The sequence below is a fragment of the Macrotis lagotis genome, chromosome 8 (genome assembly GCF_037893015.1).
Source record: "Macrotis lagotis isolate mMagLag1 chromosome 8, bilby.v1.9.chrom.fasta, whole genome shotgun sequence".
NCBI classification, from domain to species: domain Eukaryota; kingdom Metazoa; phylum Chordata; class Mammalia; order Peramelemorphia; family Peramelidae; genus Macrotis; species Macrotis lagotis.
The window spans coordinates 102,731,807-102,759,085 of NC_133665.1; the positions used below are offsets into that span (position 1 = coordinate 102,731,807).

General features: G+C 36.6%; 1 protein-coding gene across 4 annotated transcripts in view; it reads right to left on the reverse strand.

Annotated features, from left to right (window-relative positions):
* Positions 1-27,279, reverse strand: part of LOC141495917 (uncharacterized) — a 58,177-nt gene that overhangs the window by 18,951 nt on the left and 11,947 nt on the right. For 2 of the 4 annotated variants that reach the window (XM_074197821.1, XM_074197818.1), the window contains exons 1-2: positions 9,392-9,492; positions 6,160-6,652 (exon numbers count right to left, since the gene is read on the reverse strand). In XM_074197821.1, coding sequence (XP_074053922.1) covers positions 6,160-6,552 — 393 coding nt within the window. In that variant the 5' untranslated portion in view covers positions 6,553-6,652; positions 9,392-9,492. Of the gene's footprint in view, positions 1-6,159; positions 6,653-9,391; positions 9,493-23,663; positions 24,369-27,279 lie in introns of those variants that run through there. The other 2 variants (XM_074197819.1, XM_074197820.1) reach the window with 2 other exon arrangements.

Here is a 27,279-nt window from a genome sequence, read left to right on the forward strand (position 1 = left end):
AACAAAAAAAAAGAAATGGATTTATAGACCACTCATTAAAATTTTCAAACAAGTAGTAAAGATGTAAATATCTTCATGTAAAGATGAAGGAAGGGATTATCCATTAAATTAGGTCATTCTGACAAAGCTGATCCTTCTGGGTAAAAAGATTGCTATTATTTGACTATGCATACTAGGGTTACATACTAGTTACTATGGTTTTGCTTTTTCTTTTCTTTTGGGGGTGAGGGAGTGTGAAAGTGGAAAAATATATGCTTGATAACTTTTTTAAAATAATTTTTAAATTAAAAGATAAATATGAGAGAATAGGTATGGAAATGCAAATTAAAGCATCTCTGAAGTACCACCTCACACCTTTCAGATTGGCTGATATGACCAGCAAGGATAATGATCAAAGTTGGAGGGAATGTGAGAAATCTGGGACACTAATGAATGCATTGTTGGCGAAGCTGTGAATTGATCCAACTTTTCTGAAGAGCATTTGGAATTATGTCCAAAGGGCAATGAAACTGTGCAATACCACTATTAGGTCTGTATCCTGAAGAGATCATGGAAAAGGGTAAAATTCCCATAAGTTATCTTATTATGTAATTTTGCTCTTATATTTTATGTTTTCCTTTAGGATATGATTTCTCTCTCAACACATTCAATTTTGATCAATGTATAGCATGGAAACAATGTAAAGACTATCAGACTGACTTCTGTGGGGGATGGAGGAAGGGAAGCAAGATTAGGGGGAAAGTTGTAAAATTGGGGGGGGGGATAAATAATTATTTTTTGAAAGTCCTGCATGTATAAGAATATTCATTGCAGCTCTGTTTGTGGTGGCAAAGAATCAGAAATTGAGTGAATGTCTATAAACTGGGGAATGGCTGAATAAATTGTGGGATATGTATGTGATGAAGCACCTATGTTCTATAAGAAATCCCAAGGGACAGGATTTCAGAAAAGCCTGTTAAGACTTGTGTGAATTGATACTGAATGAAGTGAGCAGAACCAGAACCAACTACACACTAACAACAACATGGGGTGATCAACCTTAATAGACTTGCTCATTCTATCAGTGCAATAACCAGGGACAATTTAAGGGGTTTTGGATGGAGAATGCCATCTGTATCCAAAGAACTTCGAAATTTAAACAAAGACCAAAGATTATTATCTTCAATTTTTAAAAGTTGTCTTTATGTATTACATAATTTTGCTATCTCTAATATTTTCTTTCTTCCTTTTGGATCCGTTTCTTCTCTCAACACACTCAATTTTGATCTATGCATATCATAAAAGCAAATGTAAAGACTATATCATATTGCCTTCTGTTGGGGGTGGAAGGGAGAGAGGGACAAAAAAAACTGTAAAATTCAAAACCTTGCAAAAAATTGTTTGGTAGAGACTACCTTCGTATGTAATTGGAAAACAAATAAAATATTTACAATAAAATAAAATGAACACTAAAAAAAAAAAGATAGATAATGGAAAATGAATGCTATCTAAGAGGAGCTCACAAAATTCCCCAAGGGAGTCAAATCTGCAACTGAACAAGGCAAATTGAAGGCAAAAAAATAAAAAATAAAATGCCCAAATCCACTAAATTCTTAAGGAACGGATGGAAATTCCTTAATTCTTGCTACTAAACTGGAAAAGTTTTCAGATTGTATCTATTCTTCAAGGCAAACTTCCCTAAGAGAGAGGAGTCATCACAAGTGAATTCTTCACCAGTGGATGAATATTTTTTTGGTCATAGCAATTCAGAGAGCTCAAGATTCATAGAAATAGTAAGCATTTGAGGCAAGGTTCTAGCTCAGATTTTCCTGTCTTCAAGTTCAGTAGACAAACTGGTGTCTCTTGGACTTCAGGCTTTGCAAGATTAGCATGCAAAGAATGGTTTTTATAGTTTTAATTGGTTGGAAAAAAAATCCAAAAAACTTTCACACGAAAATTTTGAGAATTTCAAATTTCAATATCCAAACAATTTATATTGGAACCCATTACTTCATTTGCTAACATAATGTTAGGGCAGCTAGGTGGCTTGGTGGATAGAGCACTGGCTTTGGAGTCAGGAGGATAGGAGTTCGAATCCAGGCTCCTACACTTGCCTACTAACTATGTGACCTTGGGTAAGTCACTTAACCCTGATTGCCTACTATCCAGGGCTATCTCCAGTGATCCTGATTCATATCTGGTTATCAGATGCAGATGGCTCTGGTGGAGAAAGTGAAACTGGTGATTTAGCACAGTACTCCCTCACTCAAATCCAATTCGCAGGCTTGTCATGGCCTCAGCTTCCTAATGTCATAATCTTCCTCAAAAATGAAGGACAAAACATTATTAGTCTATGACTCTTTTTGCACTACAATGGCAGTTTCCACAGAGACAAAGATTAAGAGCACTATAAATTGAAATAATCATTCCCAGATTTGAGAGTATTTCTTATGACTTTTTTTTGGTGAGGTCAATGGGGTTAAGTAGCTTACCCAAGTATTGAGTGTCTGAGGTTGGATTTGAACTCAGATTCTCTTGACTCTAGGGCCAGTGCTCTATCCACTGCCCTACCTTGTTGCCCCCTCTTAATGAATTCAGGTTAAATAGCTGAATTTTTCATAAGAAAAATTTTTACTGGAGGAGAGTCAAGATATAGTCGGTTTTATGACAACTAATGTCAAGCTATTTTATATACTTCCACAATTGTCAAATGCTAAAACAAGAAGCAAGATCTCTATTTCCATACAAATTTTCAGGAGCATATTTTCAGGACTCAAAACTACAAACCCCAGTAATGTTTTTAAACCTGATTACCAGTGCAAAACAAATTTCTGTATTTCAAAATCAATTTAATTGTGCAAACAAAACTAACTTTCAATTAAAGGTGATTAATCTGCAACCTAATAACTTGTTAATGGTGAAATTCTCTAAATGCCCTCCAAAGCTCAAGGAATGACATCAGGATTTGACAGTACCTATCTGGGTGAAGACATTTTCAAAGATGAAATATAATATGTAAAATCTCATTACAGATCAGCATTAACAGATGAATATTTGCAACGAATTTTGATAAGCAACACTAATTTGGAATCTCAATTAAGTGAATTGTAATTTCCCCCCCCCAGAAAAGACCATTTTTTGCATTAGTAGACCATTAGTGCAAAAATTTAAACAATTATCATATTTTAAATTTATCAATAAAAAAATTTGTTGCTTCCTGGCCTGAAAAATCTAAAATATTTAATATCTAACTTTTTATAGTTTGCCAGCATCTGCATTAACCAGGCTTCCTTTCTGAGAAACCTGAAAATCTTTAAAAGAAGGCTAAAACAAATTAAGAACAGCTAATTGAAGAATCACTGGACTCCAATAAAAGCTATGATTTAAAAAGAAAACAATACAAAAACAAAACCATGAATATTATTATACTATTTCAAGGAATCATAAATGAAAATTGTCCTGATTGAGAATAACTAAAGAGTAAGGTAAAGATAGGAAAAAATCCATGAATCATGTCCTGAAAGAAAACCCAAAAGGAAATCACTGGAAACGTGATGGTAAAAATACAGAACTTCTAGGTCAAAGGAAAAAAAAAACTGTCAGAAAAAAAGCAGTTCAAGTACCAAAAGACTACAGGATCACCCAAATCTAGGCAACAGCTTTCACAGACCAAGAGTAGATTCTGAAACAAAATATTCCATAAGGCAAAAGGTACAGGCTTACAGACAAGAGTTACACAGCCTGAAAAGCTGGGGGAAGGGAGGTAAGGGAGAGAGAAGAAGAGAAAATGTACTTTCAATGGAAAGAGATCTTAAAAGCATTCTTGATGAAAAAAAAGACTACAGCTAAGGAAATTTGAAGTACAAATGCAAGAATTAAGAAAAAACCCAGAAGGATAAACTTATTTGAACAATTAGAAGGGGCTCTATGTAGCATTAACATTATAGGAAGGTAAGAAGATAATGTGTATGCCTTTCAGATCTTGAAATAGTTAAAAAGACCAAGGACCTAGGGATGGATTAGTTCTTTTCTGAGGGTTTGAAGGGAGGAGAAAGAAATGAGGGTTAAAAAAAAAAAAGCACTAATAGTGAAAAGAAATAAGGGAAAAATTTACTATTTCTCATAATCAGGTACATGATAACAATAGTTAACATTTATATACTGTTTTAAGCATTACAAACCACTTAACAATTAATTCATTTTATCCTACCTAGACGAAAAGTGCTATTTTTAGCTCATTTTATAGCTAAAGAACTTGAGGCAAACAGAGGTTAAGTGACTCCCCCTAAGGAAAAAGAAAGTGCCCATCAATTGGAGAATGGCAAAATAAATTGTAGTCTATGCATATAATGGCATATTATTGTGCTAGAAGAGATGATTTCAGAGAATCCTGCATAGTTATGAAGTGAGCAGAACTAGTCAATTTATACAAGGATTTACTGCTAAGGAGGTCAATGAAAAGAAAGAAAGAGGAAAAAAAAGGCTCCAAATACATTAAAATACAGCAAAACTTTTTGTAGTAGCAAAAAACTGTGAACAAAATAGATGCAAATTAATTGGGAAAAATCTAAACCAAGGATTCCTAACCTGATATCCAAGAACTTGTTTTAATATTTTGATAACTATATATCAATATAATTAATTTATTTTTGTAATCCTATTGGAACTCTGATAAAAGATACATGGGTTCAGATTGCCAAAAGGGGTCCATGGTACAAAAAAGCTTAAGAACCTCTGTCACTAAATAAATTGCACTACATGTATGTGATGTAATGTTACTATGCTGTAAGAAACAATAAACATATATCAAGAAGTACAGAAAAATACATGAATTGATTTGAACAAAAGTAAACAGATACAATCATATTATGAATACTAGCAAAATAAACAGAAAGAACACCACAAAACAATAAGAAATGAATTTGGCAAAACTACAAAGAACAGAAATGAATTCAGAGTTATCAGAAGACAACTTGTTTCTTCCCCAATTCTTCGCAAAAAATTAAGGGGTTGATGGGGCTGTTAGATGTGCAGTGAATAGAGCACCAGCCCTGGAGTTAGGAGGACCTGAGTTCAAATTCTACCTCAGACACTTAATAATTACCTAACTGTGTGGCCTGGGGCAAATCACTCAACCCCATTGCCTTGCAAAAACAAAAAACAAAAAAATTAAGGTATTGGGTCCACAGGTATGAAATTCTTCATTTTTGGACATGACCGGTATATTCAAGTGTTTTACTTGACTATGTTTATTTGTTAAGCAGTTCTTCTTTGTTTACTCTTTCAGTTTTTAAATGGGGGTAGTGTTGTTAACAATAAGAGGGTCAATAAAAAGGGGGTGCAAAAAAAAAGAGGGTCAATAAAACTTTTTTTTAATATAGAGAAGAAAATTCAGAAGTAAACAAAGGCATGAAGGGCAATTTTGAAAAAATATTTGGAATTCAATGAAGTATACACTTTAAAAAAATAGTCAATAGTACAAAATAGAGCCTGATAATTTCCTATAGAATCCTGTTTGGGGGTTCTGCTATAGGAAGGAAATAGTAGGAATCTTTGGGAATGGATACTGAAAGAAAAGACATAACTCAGAATATTAGTAAAAGGGGGCAAGGCAGAGTAGAGGCCCCAAGTAGAAGAAGGAAAGCAAGGTTTACAGGGAGTAGAAACCCAAATCTTAGGACAGTGAGGACCTTATTTAGGATAACAAATGTGATGGGGCTAGTTTATTCAAAGACCTTTCCCCAAGCAAACTGAGTTCATCCATAATGAACAGTGACTAGATAACATTTTTCTACTGCACTTTGCATTTTATACAATGTTTTCCTTACAACCTGAGGAAAATAATAAGAGTATTCTCCTTATTCCATATATGAGAAAAATGAAGCTCAAAAGAGGCACCATAAAATCCCTGATTCTGAAGTCCAGATATTCTTTCTACCAAGTGCAGTAGGAGGCTTCCTCACTGCTAATGCAATTTGAGGTTGGCAATGGTGTGAGAACAAGATCAATTCTGTCATTTAATACAGTAGTTTGGAGCAAGAAGGGCAAGTTCTATCATGCTCCCAAGACCTGAGGGCTCAGGCTCTGACAGGAAAATAAATGGTATCAGATATGGCAATATCTCCCTCCTCTAGCCCTTCACCTCCTCCCCCTCCTCATGGACCTAGCCACCCTTCTCACCTCCCTTTCTTGTTCACTGAAGTAACTCTCCACATCTTTCACAAGGGCTACAGCCTCCTTCCCATTCTCTGGATGATGCAACAGAACCCAGGTCCGAATGTCCCCTGGCAGGATGGTCAGGAACTGTTCCAGCACCAGTCGCTCCAGAATCTCTTCCTTTGTGAGTATGTCTGGCCTCAGCCACCATCGGGAAAGCTCCTGGAGTCGGACCAGGGCCTCTTGGGGTCCAGAAGTATCTTGGTAGCGAAGCTGCCTAAAGAGCTGGCGGAAGAGTTCCTGGCCGGAGTTGATGTTTCTCTGCGGAGGAGAGTTCTGTCCCCAGTTATCATCTTTTTTCTTTTCTATTCGATGTTTCCCAGGACCCAGGGAAGTTTTCCCTCCTTTGGCAATCATAATCCTTCACAAAGGATGTCTTTCTCCAAAAGGAGATAAAACCCTTTTTCAACTTAAGGTTCCCAGAGCTTTCCCTTCAGTCTTTGATTGACAATGTCACCTACAGGAAACAGAAGTCAATGAACACAAGAAGTTATCAAATGGGAGAACTCAGAGTCAGGCATCACAGTGAAAGAAATGCAACATTCAAGACAATGCCTGACTCCCATTCTCCTCCAACATAGATTCCCTTTCCCACATAGAGACACATCATTCTAGAAAGGGAGAAAATTCTTTTTCCAGACAGAGTGAGAAAAATAGTGGGGGGCAAAACTAATGGATCAAAAGCCAAGAGGACCTGGGTTCAAATCTAACACTTCAGTTTCCTTGTTTGTAAAAAGAGGTGATGTCAGTGAACTTCCAACTTCCAATCTAGCTTTACATTAAATTCTGCTTTTTGGTTAGTGAATGGCTTCCATTAAACTTTTGACAATAACTACACAGGCCTATCTAGGTAAATCTATGGCAGGCACATACCCAGAACTTCAGCAGAAAAAGTCTTCTGATACAAATGTAATCCAATTCAACAAAAATATTTAAGTATCTTTTTACATGACAAGGCCCTCTGCTTGGTGAGGCGGAAGGCATACAAATGTTAAGTAGAATCTTGATCTTCCATTCGGAGCTCACATCCTTTATCTCTTCTGTTCTTTGTAACTAAATTGCTTGAAAAGGTCATTTACACAGATGCCTCCACTTTCCTCTCAATCATTTAATCTCTTTATAATCTGGCTTCCAAGTAAATCATTCCAAGAAACTGCTCTCTCCAAAGTTACTGATGATCTCTTCTTAGTTGCCAATCCAATGACTTTTTCTCAAACCTCATTCTCCTTGACTTTGATACCTTTGCTCACTCTCTCCTCCTAGATCCAGTGACACTGGTTTTCTGACAGTACCGAGAACAAGATACAAGAACAACCTCTCAGCTCCTGGTATCTTCTTGGTCTGTGCTACATGCTCCTAACAACTGATCTCCCTCGGACTTCCTTTAAGTACCAACTAAAATTCCATCTTCTATTTAATTCCAGTGTTGTTCCTCTGCCATTTCCTATGTATGCTGAATTTAGCTTGCTTTGTGAATATTTATTTGCATGTCTTCTATACCAGGAGATTGTAATCTCCTTGAGGGCAGGGACTGTCTTTTGCCTTTTCTTCTATCTATAATGCTTAACAGAATCTTTGGCTTTCGAGCTCTCTCAAGGTTTCATTTAATTTGGTATGAAGACCCAGAAAAATAAGCCACACAAAATTCTTGGAATCACCTGCTATTCTTGAATTAATGATAAATGTGTTTCTTCCACTGCAAAACATCTCATTTGCCAGGTCCATCAGAGATTACCCAAAAAATCTCTGGATCCAATCATAATGATGAATCAAGACCTTGGAAAGACTACAAGGGAGGTCATAATTCAGAGCTGGTAGAGATGCTAAAGATCATCTAAACTCTTAATTTTTAAAATGAGGAAACTGAGGAACAGAAATTAAAGATAACACAGTCAATGGTAGACAAGTTTCAAACTAGGGTATTTTGACTCCAAATCAGGGCTCCTACCATTACCCCATACTGACTCCAGTAGACATTAAACCTTGCTAAGGAAACAACTTATTCAATTCAACAACCATTTATCAAAGGTTTACTATGAAGGAGGCTCTAAGTTGGGCACTGATATCACAGGAAAATTCTAAAGCTCCATTAATTGCTTACTCAAATGAAAATGTACCAATTTATATATTTTACATGTCAAATACCATAATACATACAAATATTTCCTATGATCTCTCCTGTGAGCTTCAAATTTCACCAGTCTCCTGCTTTCTATCGATGGCACTGCCCTCCTGATCTATAAAATGAATACCAATTTCCATAACCTATTTTGAATTCACTTCAAAAGACTTTCTCCCATTACAGAACTATCTGCAGCAAACTCTTTAAAAGAAAAAAAGGCCTTTTTGTGAACCAAGACAAATAGAGAACAATACTTTCTTAGATAATTTATGTTTTCAGGTTTATCGAGTCTAAATGATTTTGATTCTTTGTGGTCTAGCCTGCTGTATTGATCTACTTTTCTATTTATTAACCAGGACCAAACTGTCTTCCCAGTACTTAACACAATGCTTTGCCTCTTTAAGTGTCTTCTCATTTCTTCCTTTATGACACTGGGATCTTAACTTTTTTGCTACCTTTTTTCATTATTTGCCATCACGTTCCATATCACGTGTTTCTCCAAATTTATTACCGTCTAGCTCAATAAAGTATTCCTTTGAAAGTTTGATCGGTGGAGCACTAAGTCTGTAAATTTTGGTGGCTCTTGTACCTCTTATTCTACTGGCAAAGCCCAGCTATGGCCACTGAATGTTCCTCCAGCTGTTTATATTATTCTTTATTACTGGGGGGGGGGGGGTAAAAGGGAGGGATTGGAGCTTACTCCGTCCCGGGGGCCCAAACTCAAGTTTTCAAAAGGGGATCAAACGGCCCCTCCTTGCAGCCCGGTGACCTGGCCCGTCCTCCCAGGCGCCAGCCTCCAGTCGGGGGCACGGGCCAGAGAAGCGCCCCCGGATCTGCTCCCACCGACCCGGCCCAGAACACAAAAAGGGCCCGTTCCCAGGTGCTGGATGTGCCCCCGGGCTGGCACGTGTAATGGGGGGCCCAGCCCAGGCTCACGCTTCACTTTCTTTTCCATTCAACCAGGCTCTGGTGGGGCAAAGTGAAAGGGCGGGGGGGGGGGGGGAGTGGGGCGGGGGGGGGGGGGGAGTGGGGCGAGGGGGGCTGGGGGGAGCCCCCCGCCCCTCGCACACTCACCACGCGACCCAGAGGCCCAGGGAACCGCGGTGCTCGGACCCGAAACCAGGCCCCGGTGCGAAAGCCGAGGCGGCGCCGCCAGAGTCCCCGCCCGGGGGCCTGGGCCGGGCTCACGCGCCGCTGGCCTGGGCCGGGGAGGCCCGAGAGGCCGGGCCGGGCCGGGGCGGGGCGGCGGGGCGGGCCGGGGCGGGGCCCCCTGTGCGGCTGTCCCGCCGAGTTTGGGGAAACTCTCTTCACTAGAAGTCTAGTTGGCAGAAAAACCACTTTTAAATGCGCTTTTCAAAGATGCCGCAGTGACTAGAGCCCCGGCCCTGGAGGCAGGAGGACCTGAGTTCAGATCCGGCCTCAGGCACTTCATTATGGCCTAGCTGTGTGGCCTGGGGCAGCCACTTAACCCCATTGCCTTGCAAAAGAAAAAGTGGAGCAGGGTGTGGAGCTCGCCCCAAACTTTCCATCTCGGGCACACTGAAAACAAGGCTAGTGCCTTCCCTCTCTTGACTCATCAGTGGGAGGAGAAGGATCACCCCAGTATCTTTGCTGGGGTCCCCAAGAGTGGGGGAGGACTCAAAGAGCCTTAAGGAGCACCGCAGCAACCGCTCTATCTGGGCCCTTTGTCTTCCCCTTGGTCGTCCCCGCTGGGCCTGCCCCTGTCTTCTGCCCTTCTCCGTGTTCTCCGTGTCTGTCACATGCATCAGGGCCCACAGTGGGAGACAGGAGGGGCACAGAGCTAGCAGGAGCCCAGGAGGGATGACAAACTTGGGCAAATTAGCCATGGATAAACTTCGTTGTTTGACTTTTTTGCAAGGCACTGGGAGAAAGTGACTTGCCCAAGCTCACACAGCTAAGTGATTATTAAGTATCTGAGGGCGCATTTGAACGCAGGTCCTCGGGCTCTATCCCGCTGTACCACCCAGCCACCCCAAAAACTTTTTTAAAATAAAGTTTATTTTGAACTTGTCAATCAACCAGAAGAGATATTCCCACACTCCAAAAAAAAAAAAAAGGACAGGAAAGAAGGACCGTATATGAAACCATGAAACTACCAAAATCCAATTTTTTTAAACATCTCAAATTTATCCACATTGCCCTTCTTGTATATGTCCCTACTGAACTTCCTTTTTTCAATGTTTTGGTGCTGGTATTTTCTTTCCTCTATCTTTGCTTTATGGGAAAATGGAGAATTCAATAGCTCAAAAGATACATGAGATGCACAGATTTAGAGATATCTATCCCCACTACAAATGTCCATATGGGCTGCTTTTTTTCCTTTAATTTTTTTCCAATTACATGTAAAAATAGTTTTCATCATTCATCTTTTTGTAAGATGGTGAGTTCCACAATTTTTCTCCCTCCCTTCATTCCCTCTCCTCTCCTCTTATCAGAGAATAATCTGATATAGGTTATAAATGTACAGCTATGTTAAACATAATTCCACATTAGTCATGTTGTGAATGAAGAATCAGAATAAAAGTGGGGAAAAATCATGAAGGGGAAAAATGTGATCTACATTTAGACTCCAAAGTTCTTTCTTTGGATGTGGATATTTTCATGTAGACTATTTGTGCCTGACCTATGGATTTAGTCTGATCAATCACAGCTGGATAAACTGTACCTTGACCCCAACATAATGATGTCATTATGGTCTTTTTCATGTACAAAGGACAACAATTATACTCTTTTTCTTTTCTTTTTTTGCAAGACAATGGGGTCAAGTGACTTGCCCAAGGTCACACAACTAAGTAAATATTAAGTGTCTGAGGCCAGACTCAGGTCCTCCTGACTCCAAGGCTGGTGCTCTATCCACTGTATCACCTAGCAGCCCAATATATTTGCTTCATTATCACTGTTCCCCAAAAACATTTTCATTACCCAAGGAAATGTTATCTCTTGTAACAAGAAAAACATGTCCATGTTGTATCAGTTGTGTGTAAAAATATATATCTCAATGCAGTCCTTCACCTGTCAACCAGTAGGAGGGAAGCATGTTTCATCATCAATCTTCTGGAGTAAGATTGGTCATTGCATTGGTCACATACATTCATTAAGTCTTTCAAATTTGTAATTCTGTACATAATAGTCATTCAATAAATTTTTCTCCTAGTCCTCACTTTACTGTACCACTTCCAGGTCTTCTTGCATTTCTCTGACTTTATCCATTTTTGTTATGTTTTACAACACAATAATATTCTATTATTCCACATTCTTTATTTAGCCACTCCCCAAATGATGAGTATTCTCCTATTTAGGGAATTTAGAGAATTTAGGGAATTTATTAATCTTGTTTGTATGAGGGAAGGACCCCTTTCCCTCCATCTCTGATCTCTTTGAAGGACTGATTATAAGACCAGAACTGGTATGACTGGGTCAAGGGTATTGTACAATTTAAAGAAAAGGTTAGATCAGTTCTGATAAATTTTGAAAATCAAGACAGCTTCCACACAGAAGCACAGTTGTTGATTTTTTTTCACACCTTATAAACAGGAACAAAGTAGATACAGAGTCTCTCATCTGGATACTGCAGTTTGTATCAGCAGAAGCCCTACAGGCCCACGAGCTTGTGTACATTCAGAAGGTAAGCAAAGATGCCAAGAGCTACATTCACCTTCCAACTATTGATCTGAGATTTAGCTAGCTGTAATAATAATTCATTCTTCAGGAAATCTCACCAGAATATGCATGAATTCTGCTCTTGGTATTGTGTCCACATTTAGTGGTGTGGGGATAATGATTACCATATAACTATTCATAAATATTCATTTAAAGAGCATTAGCTGATGAGTACTTGGGAATGGGTGACAGAGCCAGCTTATCTTTCCAGCCCTCAGAATTAACCTCATCTGGGGTTGGAGCCTTTTAGAATCCCTGGCTTTCCAGAAGAATTAGTCCAAGCACTTCATGAAGTACTTGTAACCCCATAACCCACTACCTCCAACTCCATACCCTACCTCCAGCTTCTAGTGCTTTCCTCTCAATTAGTGCTTCTGCCCCAGGAACTTTCCTGAGCTAAGATAAATGAGTTTTCTGCTCCTTTTAACTGGCCTTCCCTGCTAACAACTAACCACACAGGGGCAGCTAGGTGGCCCAGTGATCGTACATCGGCCCTGGAGTCAGGAGGACCTGAGTTCAAATTTGACCTCAGACACTTAATAATTACCTAGCTGTGTGATCTTGGGCAAGTCACTTAAGCCCATCACGTTGCATAAAAACAAAAAAACCCCAACTAATCATACAGCCTACTCTCAATTTCAAATTCTCCTCTAGGTGCTACTTTCTTCATGTAGAATGTAACTCCTTGAAGGCAGAGACTATTTTTCTTGTTTGCATCTATATTTAGTGATTTATATATAATAAATTATTTATATTTCTTCATATCTCTAAGGTAGGAGTTTTTATCCTTAGGGTTCAGGGATAAATTTCAGGGGAGGCTGTGAATCTGGATGGAGAAAAATGACATTTTTATTTTCTCTAATTTCTAACAAAAATTAGGCATTTCCTTCTATTACTTTTTTAAAAATCACATTATTTTTACACCCAAAGGGCAACAAAAATGTGCATACCCTTTGATCCAGCAATACCACTATTGGATCTATATCCTGAAGAGATGATGAAAAAGGGTAAAAACATCACTTGTACAAAAATATTCATATCGGCCCTGTTTGTGGTGGCAAAGAATTGGAAATCAAGTAAATGTCCTTCAATTGGGGAATGGCTTAGCAAACTGTGGTATATGAATGTCATGGAACACTATTGTTCTATCAGAAACCAGGAGGGATGGGAATTCAGGGAAGCCTGGAAAGATTTGCAGATGAGCAGAACCAGAAAAACACTGTACACCCTGACAGCAACATGTCCATCCTTGATGGACATGCTCATCCCTTCGGTGCAACAATCAGGGACAATTTGGGGTTATCTGTGAGGGAGAATACCATCTGTATCCAGAGAAAGAATTGTGGAGTTTGAACAAAGACTAAGGACTATTACCTTTAATTGGGGGGGGGGGGGGGGCTTATATCTTATTATGTAATCTTGCTATCTCTTATACCTTATTTTTTCTTCCTTAAGGATATGATTTCTCTCTCATCACATTCAATTTGGATCAGTGTATACCATGGAAACAATGTAAAGACTGGCAAATTGCCTTCTGTGGGGAGTGGGGGGAGGGAAGCAAGATTAGGAGGAAAATTGTAAAACTCAAAATAAATAAAATCTTTAAAAGGAAAAAAAAATCACATTATTTTGAAAGAGGGTTAATAAACTTCAACAAATTGCCAATGTGTCCATGATCTAAAGTTACTCTGAATATCTCTCTCTCCCCTCCCCAAATGATGAGTACTCTTTTTTTACTAACTTGCTAAATCAAAAAATGGCTATTATGAATGATTTTATAAATATGGGAAAAGGATCCTTTCCCACTTGCATTTAAGGAATATATAGCTATTTGACTAGAAAAGTAAATAGCTACTTCCTCTTCTGGATCGTGGGAGAAAGTAACTATTACCTTAGGCATTAACCTCCATTCCTTTCTCTAGAGAGGGAAAGGGGAAGAATACAAGCCTTTTAACAATTTCTAAAGAGAACAAAGACAGAAGGAATTGCTCCAGGCCACTGTTTCCACTAGAAGTTACTCAGATTTCTACTTCTTAAAACCTCTTCCCAGCAGCACTCCACACTGACTCATTCAGTGTCAAATATTCTTTTAAGTCTCAATTCATTTAATCTATTCTCTGCTTCGGGGGGAACTTAAATAATACATATCAATAAAAAATTTTCAATGATTTCTCTTGACCCTACAGATGAAAAATAATCTCCTAGTGTGTAACCCATGATAACTTCTCTCTCAGCCAGTTTCATATAAACAAATGAAATATATACAGACTATTAATGTATTAACTTAACCACAATGGTATCTTAACAATGACTTTTGAAACTAAGTAAACAGTAGTGAAAAAGAGACTAAAAAGAAACAGATAAACTTTGGAATTGATGCATGCTTTTCCCTAGAGGGAGAGGGAAAAGCAATGTTGCTACTATAATTCAAGGCAAAGATAACTACATTTTATGTTCTAAGGTTCAGGGTGGCCCTGAACTTTTCAGCTTCAATCTCTGTCCTTTCCTGAATATCTCACCCCTTGTTGTAGGTAATGGTGACAGTCATTCCAACAGTCCCCCTATTATCTCTTCATCTCAGTCTTACTTCAAAGAGACCTAATATTTTCTTCCTTCTAGTAGTCTTCAAAGTTGAAGTCACTTGGGCACAGAGACAGTGACAGGGACTGACTGCAGCTTCCTTGCCTCCACACACTATCACCTATGATGGGTCAGTCATTCATTGTGGAAGCATAGTGAGCTAGTCATGCTTAAACCCTTGGGGCTTCACTAGAGATTTCAGTTCTTCCCCTTCCTTCCAGTTACAATCACCACTGGTGCTTGGATCAGAATATGGGGCCAGGCTTTAGGTCTGTCATAGCCTTGAGATAAAGAATGAGAGCTTTCAGAAATGGGAAAAAGTCTATGGTCATTGGAATGTTTGGATGGGAGACACAGTTTTGGCTGTATTATCAAAGCAGATGAATGAAAGTAATGTGAAATCAGTTCTTAAAAATGGAACAGAGGAGTGGCTAGATGACTGGTCCTGGAGTCAGGAGAACCTGAGTTCAAATTCAGATTCAGACACTTAATAATTACCTAACTGTGTGACTTTGGGCAAGCCACTTAACCCCATTATCCCATTACCTTGCAAACTGCCCCCCAAAAAATAGAGCAGAACTCAATTGTGCCAGTTATGAGAGCCAATTGAAGCTTTCTTGGCAGATATGTGACTAAAGGAGATACACACACACACACACACACACACACACACACACACAGACTGTATATGTACAAGTGAGAATTATCTGCATAAAGATGACATTTTAACCTAAGATAAAATATGATAATAAAATAAACTGGTCATGTATTTGGTAGAAAGGGAGAAGAGCAATTTTGCTTATTCTAAACATGAAAATACATTTTATGTCTATCTGTTGACATGTCAATTTCATCAGTGGATTCTCTTGTGATATGGTACATTTTTGTTTTAACTGCTTTTTTGTTTCTTTATAGGGCAATCAGATTCATAGTTTTCTGCAATATATCTCTGTAAAGTTTTACAAATGTGTATGGATGCTAGAACAGTATACAAATGCCCTTGGCAGCAATCTCTTCTTGTCTAAGAAAAAAAGTCAAGAAGAAAACTAGATTAGGCAGTTTCCAGGTTCTTGTGACTTGGCAATTCATTGTGATGATCATTTCATATCAGTTAAACTTTTGGGGAATGTATTGATGATCAAGATTTTATTATTAGCCAAAATCAGCCTTCTTCCTACTTCTCTTATTAAAAAATCAATATTTAATAAGTTTTTAATTTCATCAAATAATTTGAATATTCTATTTTAAATGTTATATAAAATACCTTCTTGTCCTTCTATCTTCTAGTATGATGCTGATTTTTCCCTTTACAGACAGCTGATTACATCTCTAACATCAGGAACTAGTCATATCTCAGCTATTAAGGTATGATCAAATTTTTTGTGATGTTTGGTGTTTACCATGTCAATACCTTCTTCCCTTCTTTTGGAAGAGAGCCTTATAAACTTTTTTCAGTTATATTCAATTCTTTGTAACCCATTTTGATTTTGTTTAGTAAAGAAGCTGGATCAGTTTGTCATTTCCATCTTCAGTTCATTTTATATCTGAGGAACTGAGGCACATGTAGTTAAATGACTTGCCCAGAGTTCCATAACCACTAAGTGTCTGAGACCCTATTTGAACTCAGGAAGATGATTCTTCCTTACTTCAGGTTCAATACTCTGTCTACTGTATCATCTAGAATCCCAATATATAAATATGAACCTTCTACTTAATTGAAAGCCTTTTACTTCCTTTATTTTCCAATCCTGAATTATATGTTCCAACATATTATTCACCATCTTGCCATATGTCCAAGGTTGTATTGAAGTAGGTAGGTGTCAAAATACAGTTACACTTGATTTGGATGATGGAATGAGATTTTATATAGTGTTTCTTGGGGCAGCTAGGTGGCACAGAGTTAGGTAGGACCTGAGTTCAAATCCAACCTCAGACACTTAATAATTACTTAGCTGTGTGACCTTGGGTGAGTAACTTCACCCCATTGTCTTGCAGAAACAAAATAGATAGATATAGATATAGTATTTCCTCATTTGTTTGACCTTTGCAATATTTATTGGTACATAAACTGCAGCTTCTCCATAGCAGTCTTGCTTAAGTCATCTTGAGTACTTCAAGATAATATGCCCAAGTGTCCCATGCTGAAACTCATTGGATAAGCAACTTTGCTTTGCCTCTCAAAGGCATTTCCTCCACATAGTTACAATTTACCTTTGCTTTTTTGGTTTTATTGTGGAAATATAAAATAGTATGGTTCAGTTCTTCTAATAATATCTATTCATGTGTCAGAGAACAAAAACTTCACAATTAAGACTATGTGTAGTTAACATAATCTAAGAACTATTCAATTCCTAGCACTTCAGCCCTCTTCCTAGGAAGCAGAATAATGCAAACCCTAAGAACTGGATTTTAATCCTGACCCTGCCACTCTGTGACCCTAGGCAAGTCACTTAACCCAAATGAGGATTCATTTCTGTATCACTTAAAATATAAAACAGTGATGGAGGGAGGGAGAGAGAATTTGGAACTCAAAGCTTTTTTTTTTAACTGAATGTTAAAGGGGGGCTGCTAGGTGGCACAGTGGATAGAACATGGGACCTGGAGTCAGGAGTACCTGGATTCAAATCTGGCCTTAGACATTTAATAATTACCTAGCTGTGTGGCCTTGGGCAAGCCACTTAACCCCACTGCCTTGCAAAAAAAAAAAAAAAAATAACTACTAAAAAAATTGAGTGTTAAAAATGGTTTTTTACAGTTGGGGAATAATAAAATATTACATTTTTGAAAAATGTAAAATCATGAAGTTAGACCAGATAAATGCTTAAATTCCCTTCCACTCCTGGATCTATAATCCCATGTTTCTTTCCACTATTCATTCTGCTCTCAGTATTATAGTGGAAAAAAAAATATATATATATATATATATAGGCAATATTATAGTGGCAACAATCTTATGACCACATAAGATTAAAGACCATTTTGAATTTTTATTTCTTGGGTTGCCATGACCAAGGACTTTATCACTTAGTGACCAGGATACTGGCAGTGAGCCTCTCTGTTCCTAATTGGTTGGTACTCAGAGAATAGACTGTTTTTCACTAGGACCAAACTCATAACTATTGGCCTTTCATCACAGAGCTCAATAAATAATTGGATATGAGGAATGCAATATACTGTGGAGCTTAATCCTCTTAGAGATCACACCTTTTATAAATGTGAATTTCTGACATCCTAGTTTTCTAAGAAGAACTATGAATTTAGGTAACAAAGACTTGAACACTCAGAATAGGTACTGGATAGAAACCAACATACAACTTAAAAATGAACATGAGGGATTTTTTTGAAAGGAGATGTGGGTCATAGAATTTTAAAATGTTATATTAAGAAAAGACCATAGAGATCAACTAATTTTATTGTGGGTTTAGCAAGGATTGATCAACCCACTATTATTAAACCCTTTCTAGGTCCTAGGTATATTAAGACAAATAAATAAATAAAATGAAACAATCCCTACTTTCAAGAACCTTACATCCTATCAGGGAAAACAACATGTATGTTTTTACACATATATACATATATTTGTATATAAATAAAAAATAAATAAAAGGTAGCTAGGGAGGGCAACAATATTTGAGGGGATCAGGAAAAGCTTTGCATAAAAGGTCATCCTTGTATTGCCTCTTAGAGGAAGTGAAGGATTCTATGAAATAAGACTCTTTGAGATGGAAGTAGTGAGGGAGTACATTCTAGGGATGAGGGATGGCCAGGACAAACCCACTGAAACTGATGGAAAAAAAAAATTTCTGGGGTTTAGAGTGGAGTTGTTTTTTTAGTCATTTCAGACTCTTTGTGAGCCTATGTTGACTCCATGTGGGGTTTTCTTGGCAAAGAAATGCTACAATGGTTTGCCATTTCCTTTTCCAGCTCATTTTACAGATGAGGAATTGGAACAAATAAGGTTGCAGGACTTGCCCAGGATCACATTGAGAGCAAGTGTTTGAGGTAGAATTTGAACGCAAGTCTTCCTAACTCCAGGTTAGGCACTCAACCACTTAGCTGCCCCTAAAGTGGAGACTTGGTGTAAATTCCAATTCTGAAAAGTATTGGCAATGTGTTCACAGGCAAGCTACTTCATCTTTCTGACATTTTTTCCGATAAAAGTAATTTGTATTATTTATCCAGCTGGGTTGGTCTGAGAGAACTGAGGCAGCTAGGGAACATAGTAAATAGAGCACCAGCCCTGTAGTCAGGAGGACCTGAGTTCAAATCCAGCCTCAGACACTTAATAATTGCCTAGCTGTGTGAACTTGGGCAAGTCACTCTTAATCTCATTGCCTTAAATTAAAAAAAAAAATAAAGAACTATTGAATTGGAAATTATTGCAAAGGAGTAAATGGAAGCTTAGAGAAGTTCAGTTATAGTCACACAACTAACTATTAAAAGAGAGAGAGTCAAGACTGAATTTTAAGTCTTTTGAACTGAATCCCATGCTTTTTTATTTGCTACCTTTATTTTATTTTAGCTCAATATAAACAATTAGTGAGAAGTAGCAACTAAAAAATGTGAACTAATTCAAGTACATCATGCAGAAGGAAAATGACAGTCAATGCTTAGGCATACAGTATTCCTAACATTATTTTCAGCCCTGGGTATATTTTAGGAAAAACACTGACAAGGTAGAGCACCCTCAAAAATCCAATGAGGGGGTGGCTAGGTGGTGCAGTGGATAAAGTACTGGCCCTGGAGTCAGGTGTACCTGGGTTCAAATCTGGTCTCAAACACTTAATAATTACCTAGCTGTGTGGCCTTGGGCAAGCCACTTAACCCCATTTGCCTTGCAAAAAAAAACAAACAAACAAAAAAAAAAATCCAATGAGGATGGGGAAAGATTAGGAACCTTCCCAGAATGAAGGAATATGACAATTTACTGAAACCAAAAGAGTATAGATATCTCTATCTCTATCTCTATATTTATATAAACATATATATCTATATGATATCTATTTTCAAACATTTTGAAAAGCCATTATATGGATTTTGCTTGCAAATCATAGAGGGGCATATTTTGACTCAATTTTGGGGAAAAGTTCCTCCCACTTTGAGCTGTCCAAAAAATGGAATGGGATACCTTTGAGATAGTTCCCCACCACAAAGGTAATACCAAACTTTGCTAGAGGTGACTTTTTTTTTTTGCTCAGGGTCACACAGCCAGTGAGTGTATCTGAGGTCACATTTGAACTCAGGTCCTCTAACTTTAGAACTAATGCTCTATCCAGACTTTTTTAAATAAAATTTTGAGTTCTAAATTCTTTCTCTCCCTCTCTTTCTCCTCCCCCTTCGCAAAGAGAGTAAGAAATTTATCTATATTATATATGTGCAATCACATAAAATATATTCCTTATTAATGGATACAGGATTTAGACATAAAGGGCAATACCATAGATAAATTAATAGACCAAGAAATACTCTATCTAGCAGATGTATGGAAAGGGGACAAATTTATGACCAAAAAAGAAATAGAGTATATTATAAACCACAAAATGAATGATTTTGATTTATTTTGAATTAAAAAGTTTTTGCACTAATGAAATCAATGCTACCAAATTTAGAAGGAAAGCAAGAAAGCTGGGAAACAATCTTCACAACTAGGAGTTCCGATAAAGGAGTCATTTCTAAAATATATAGAGAACTGCATCAGATTTATAAGGTTGCAAGTCATTCCCCAATTAATAAATGGTCAAAGGATATGAACAGACTATTTTCTAATGAAGAAATTAAAGTTATATATAATCATATGAAAAAGTGCTCCAAATCATTATCGATTAGAGAAATGCAAATTAAAACAATTCTGAGGTATCACTTCACACCTATCAGATTGGCTAAGACAAAAAGGGAAAATGATCAATGTTGGAGAGGTTGTGGGAGGATTGAAGCATTAATGCATTGCTGGTGGAGCTGTGAACTAATCTAACCATTCTCGAGAGCAATATGTAACTATGCCCAAAGAGCAATAAAATTGATCATATCCTTTGATCCAGCAATTCCAATTCTAGGCCTATATCCAGAAGAAATCATAAAAAAATGGGAAAAGTTCCACATGTTCCAAAATATTCATAGGAGCTTTATTTGTAGTGGCAAAGAATTGGAAACTGAGGGGATGCCCATCAATTGGGGAATGGTTGAACAAGTTTTGATATATTAATATTATGTAATATTATTGTTCTATAGAAATCATAAATGGTAGAATTCCAGAGAAGCATGGAATGAATTACAGGATCTGATGCTGAGTGAAGGGAATTGTGAGATGATCACCCTTAAAGGATGGAGCTCCTCTCAACAGTTCAGAGAGCTAGGGCAACCATATTAGATCAGCTATGGGCAATGTTATTCCCATCCAGAGGAAGAAAAACAAAATAAAACAAAACAAAATCCTTCAGAATCTGATGAACATTACATTCATTTTTTAAAATTTATTTTGTATTTCTTTCCTTTAATCCTAATTTCTAATACCAAAAATGAATAATCTGCAAACATGTTTAGCATGTTTATCTAAAATATAACATAAATATAACACAAATGTATATATACAATATTCTCCTGATGGTTTGCTGCTGAGGTAAGGGGGGTGGGAAGGGAATTATGTTACTTAAAAATATATATATATAGACAAATGTATAGACAAAAACACAAAGAAATAGAAAAAATAGTATGCTTCAATCAGCATTCAAATTCCATCAGTTATTTTAAAAATAACTTTCAATTAGACATTCTACAGAAACATAAAGTAGGCAGACAAAAGAACTTTAGTGGTTGCTGTCCTATTTCTAACATTTGTCAATTTGGACATTTGTGTTTCACTGTTGGTGAAGTTGTGAACTGATCCAGCCATCCTGGAGAGCAATCTGGAATTATGTCCAAAGAGTAATAAATTTATCATACCCTTTGACTTAGCAATACCAATGCTAGGACTGGATCCCCAAAAAATCATAAAGAACAGGAAAAGTCTCACATGTTCAAAAATATTTATAGCAGTTCTTTTTGTAGGGGCAAAGAATTGGAAATTGAGGAGATACCCATCAATTGGGGAATGACTCAACAAGTTGTGGTACATGAATGTGATGGAGTACTAATGTTCTTTAAGAAATCATGAGTGGTTGAATTTTCAAGAAACCTGGAAAGACTTGCATGAACTGATGCTGAGTGAAGTGGGAAGGACCAAGAGAACAATGTCCATATTAATAACATTGTGAGATGATCAACTATGATAGATAAACTCCTCTAAGTATCTCTCAGTGATCAAGGACAATTCTGAGAGAAACGCTATGGATAACACATAAAGAACATCTAAAGAAAAAGCTGTGGAGTCTGAGCAAAGTATACTATAGTCACATTTTAAAAATTTCTTTGGGTTTTTCCTTTCTTTCTCACACTTTTTTCTTTCCCTTAGTTCTAATTCTTCTTTTACAATATGACTAACACTATTCCACATGTATAATTTTTACCAGATTGTTTTCTGCCATAGTGAGGGGAGAGGGAAAGGAGGTTGTAGACAAATGTGGAACTCATATACTTGCAAATGGATGAATGTTGAGAATTATCTTTGCATGTAATTGGAAAAATAAAATTGAGATTGAGATTGTATTTGATCATAGAACCTAGGAGTTGGGATTCATGAGATCAACTAGTCCAACTCATACTCAAAATAGGAATCCCCTCCATAATGTCCCTGCAAGAGTTTATTTGGTTTCTGCTTGAAGACATCTACTGAAGGGGAACTTACTACCTGTGAAGCAGGTATCACATTATTTTTTTTTTGACAGCTCTGGGTTCTTCTTAAAGACTATGCCAACAGAGCCCAAGTTCTAGCAGGTCCTACCAAGTTAGAATGGTTAAATATGAGCATGGTTGAAAAACAACAATAAAAACTGAAAATCACCTCAAAATCAGCTTTATATTGAGGTCCATCGTTCTGTAGGATAGCCACCAGATATTTTGGGGCACATTAATTTATAAAATAAATAGAGGAGGAGTAATCTGTAATGGTGGCAGGAAGAGCCATATTGATGATATTTAAATAAAAGGAATAAAATATGGGGAAATCATCACCCTCAGGAGTGATAACTTGAGGACCAACTTTATTATGCATTTGGGATAGTGGGAGAAGATAAGTAATGGAAGGACTGAATTACTTGGGTAAAAAAAGGGAGAATCCTAGTCAAAATTATGTTGGGTTGAGGGACAGGTGAATCAGTGGCTAAATAAGAAACATACACCTGTTCAGGAAAAAAAAATATTAGAGAAGCATAATCTGATGGAGGAGTCAGTATGAAGTGAGGAGCATCAGATTAAGAATTAGACCCCTTTCTATATTGCAAGGGATCATAAAAATAGGAAAGGATCCATATATGCAAAAATTTTATAGCAGCATTTTTTTGTAGTGGAAAAAAACTGGAAATTGAGGGGCTACTTATCAATTAGGGAATAATTGAACAAGTTATGATATATGAATGTGATAGAGCACTATTGTTCTGTAAGAAATTACTTCCAAAAAGCCTGGAAAGACTTGCATGAACTGTTGCTGAGTGAAGTGAGCGGAATCAGGAGAAAATTGTACTCATTAATAGCAACATTGTGAGATGACCAATTATGATGGACTTAGATCCTCTCAGCAATTTAATGATTAAGAACAATTCTAAAAGACTTGTGGTGGAAAATACCATCCATTTCCAGAAGGGAAAAAAACTAAGGAGTTTGAATCTAGAGCAAAGAATACAATGTTCACTTTTTAAAACTTCTTTTATGCTTTTTCTTTCTTTCTCATGTTTATTTTCCCTTTAGTTCTAAATCTTCTTTCCCAACATGTTAATATGGAAACATGTTAAACATGATTGTACATTATAATCTATATAAGATTACTTGACTCCCAGGGGAGAGGGAAGGCAGGATAGTAGAAAAATGTAGAGCTCAAAAGTCTGTAAAAGAGATGAATGTTAAAAGCTCTTTGCATGTAGATGGAAAAAATAAAACAAAATAACCTTAGAAAAAAAGAAGCAGAACCTCTGCTTTGCTACTAACTACCCATTACCTTTAAGCCAGTTATATGACTCCTGCTGAGTTTTCCTGCTGTTAACATGAAGGGGATGTCAAAGGCAATCCTGAAGATACTTCCCAATTGTAAATACTATGGAAAACTGCAGTGAAGAAAGAACTGAATCTTGCCTTGGAAAAGCTGAGTTTTAAGTCCTTCAAATTTCTTCACCTGCCTGGGCTTCAGTTATTTTACCTGTAAATGATAGTGTTGGATCAGATGTTCTCTCAGATCATTTCCAACTCTGTATCTACAATTCCAGAGAGTTTCTTGAATCTCTGTAAAATGAAAAAGACTAGCTAGCAAAGGATTCTGGATTATAATTATAGCATCTCACAAAGATACCCATCTTTGCAACCCTACTGTGGAATTCCATGGAGAATAGTGATTAATTTTTTTTAATTAATTGATAGAAACTCCTGGAAATGTAATGAGAAATGGCAAAAAGAGCTCTGATTCTGAAATCAGAAGGGAGAGGTTTCATTTCTAGATCTAACTTAGCTGCAGTGAGTCTGGGAATCTCACTTTTGGTTGTAAAGTTATCCATCAATCTTCAAATAAAAAGTTTGGGAGTTATTATTAAGTTCAACATAAACTAGGTTTTGTTATCAAGTCACATTGAGTCTACTTATGGGCTAGAAAAGAAGGAATTAAAATCAGCCATTCCACCTTCTATGCTACCTTGGTCATCACCAGTACCTGTGGATTAATTTTCAATTTTTAGCTATGTTAAAAATTTTAATATAAACTAAATTCTTTCCTTACTACCTGGAAATCAGGAGAGCACCCCTGAATCAGGGTCAACTCTTTCACACACAAGCTATGGCTACAGGAGGCAGCCAAGATAAAATTGTCCACTTTTCCCTTCAACCAAGGGTAAAAAGAACAGGGATGGTTTCTGTTGCTACCTAAGAACTTCACTACAATTCCATCTTTGGAATTAAAGTTATAGAAATACCCTATGATTCCTTCCTCTCTTCAGTGAACCTCATAGAATCCTAGGATCAAGCACTAAGGGGTCTGGAGTTTATCTAGTCCAATCCTTTAATGGTATGTTTTAGGAAAAGGGAAGGTTTTAGGGAGGTTCTCATTTATTCAAAGTCACTTAACCTTCATATAACAGAATGCAAAATGAAAACAGCTCTAACTTCTGCTCTGTCAAGGGTAAACTGCATAATGATAGTTCCAATATGGGAAGGGGGAAGCCTTGTCATATAATCTCTTTTGACCTCAAATCTTTCTATCTGTAAAACAAGGTGTTGGATTAGTTTTAAAGGTTTTTTCCTCTTTCTTCTCTAAATCCTATTAGCCAATTACATAGGTAATGTCTTATTTTCAACATTCTGCTCACTTGATGTTATTTAAAAACACCCATAATTCATCTCTGGCACTTTACTCTTTTATCTGCCTATTTCTTTGATAATACCAAATGCCTCTATGTCAGTAAAATATAATCAGGTGGTTTCATGATGATGCAGTTTCTGTCCATTTCCAGGAGAATAACAAGTGGTAAAATCAGGACTTCCAAGGAATAATAATATATACTCCACAGCAGATCATTTATCCCCATTTTACATATAAGAAAATTAAGGTTTATGTCAATTAGACTCATTTATAGCAATAAATTTAGGATTTGAACCTTGGACTCCAGATCTGTGCTATTCAATGTTCTACAAATATTCTCCTGTTAGCTGTAAGCATTATATGTAACGGGGATAAGCTAGAAGATTTCCAATAAGATAAGGTGTGAAACAAGGATGCCTGTTATCACCATTATTATTCAATATTGTACTAGAAATGTTATCTCTTGCAATAAGAGGAGAAAAAGAAATTGAAGGAATTCGAATAGGCAATGAGGAAAAAAAATTCTTACTCTTTGCAGATGATATGATGGTATATGTAGAAAATCCCAGAAAATTAGCTAAAAAACTACTGTAAACAATTTTAGTGATGTTGCAGGATAAAATATAAAGTCACAAAAATCATCATTGTTTCTATATATTACCAAAAAAGTTCATCAGCTAGAGATAGAAAGAGAAATTTCATTTAAAGTAACTGAAGACAATATAAAATACTTGGGAGTTTATTTGCCAAGATATACCCAGGGAATATATGAATACAATTATAAAACACTTCACACAAAGTCAGATGTAAATAACTGGAAAAAATATCAAACTAATATAATAAAAATGACAACTCGACTTAATCTATTTGTTCAGTGCCATACCAATCAAAGCACTAAAAAATGATTTAATAAGTTAGAAAAAATAGTAACAAAATTCATCTGGAAGAACAAAAGGTCAAGACTAATCTAACATCCTTGTTTTACAGATAGAAATATTTGAGGTTAAAAGAGATTATATGACAAGGCTTCCCTTTTCCCATATTGGAACTACTATCATTATAGTGATAATATATCTTGACAGAGCAGAAGTTAGAGCTGTTTTCATTTTGTATCCTGTTATATGAAGGTTAAGTGACTTTGAATAAATCAGAATCTCTCTAGATTCAAAGGAAGGTGGTCTAGCTGTACCAAATCTAAAATTATATTATAAAGAAGCAGTTACCAAAACTATGTGGTACTGGCTAAGAAATAGAGTGTTGGATCAATGGAATAGATTAGGTAAAAAATAAACAGTAGTAAAAATAATCTACTGTTTGATAAACTCCAAGACTTCAGCTTCTAGGATAAGAACTCATTAACTGCTGGAAAAACTGGAAAATAGCAGTATGGCAGAAACTAGAAATGGACCAACATCTCACACCCTATACCAAGATAGTTGAAAATGAGTACATGATTTAGACATAAAGGATGATATCATAAGCAAATTAAGAGAACAAGGTATAATTTATATATCAGAACTCTGGAGAGGGGAGGAGTTTATGACCAAACAAGAGATAGAGAACATTATAAAATGCAAAATGAATAATTTTGATTGCATTGAATTAAAAAGGTTTTGCATAAACAAAACAAATGCAACCAAGATTAGAAGGAATGCAGAAAGCTGGGAAACAAACTTTACAGCTAGAGTTTCTGATAAAGGACTCATTTCTAAAATAAAGAACAGAGTAAAATTTATAAAAAATATAAACCATTCCTCAAAAGGAAAAAATAATCAAAGAATAAGAACAGTTTTTAGATGAAGAAATTTAAGCTATCTATAGTCATATGAAAAAATGCTCTAAATCATTATTAGAGAAATACAGCTATCAGATTTGACCAATATGATAGAAAAGGAAAATAATAAATGTTGGAGAGGATATGGGGAAATTGGGACACTAATGTACTGTTTGGGAGTGTTGCAAACTAATCCAACCATTCTGGTTTGGAACAGTGTCTAAAGGGCATAAAACTGTTCATAACCTTTGATCCAGCAATACTGCTACTAGGTCTGTAATACAAAAAGATCACAAGAAAGGGCAAAAAAACCCACATGTACAAAAAATATTTATAGCGTCTCTTTCTGTAGTGACAAAGAATTAGAAACTGTGAGGATGCCAATTAATTTGGTAATGGCAGAATATATTGTGGCATATGAATGTGAAGGAGCACTATTGTTCTTTTTTATGTTGAAATATATTTATTGAAATACAAATGAAATTACAGAATCCA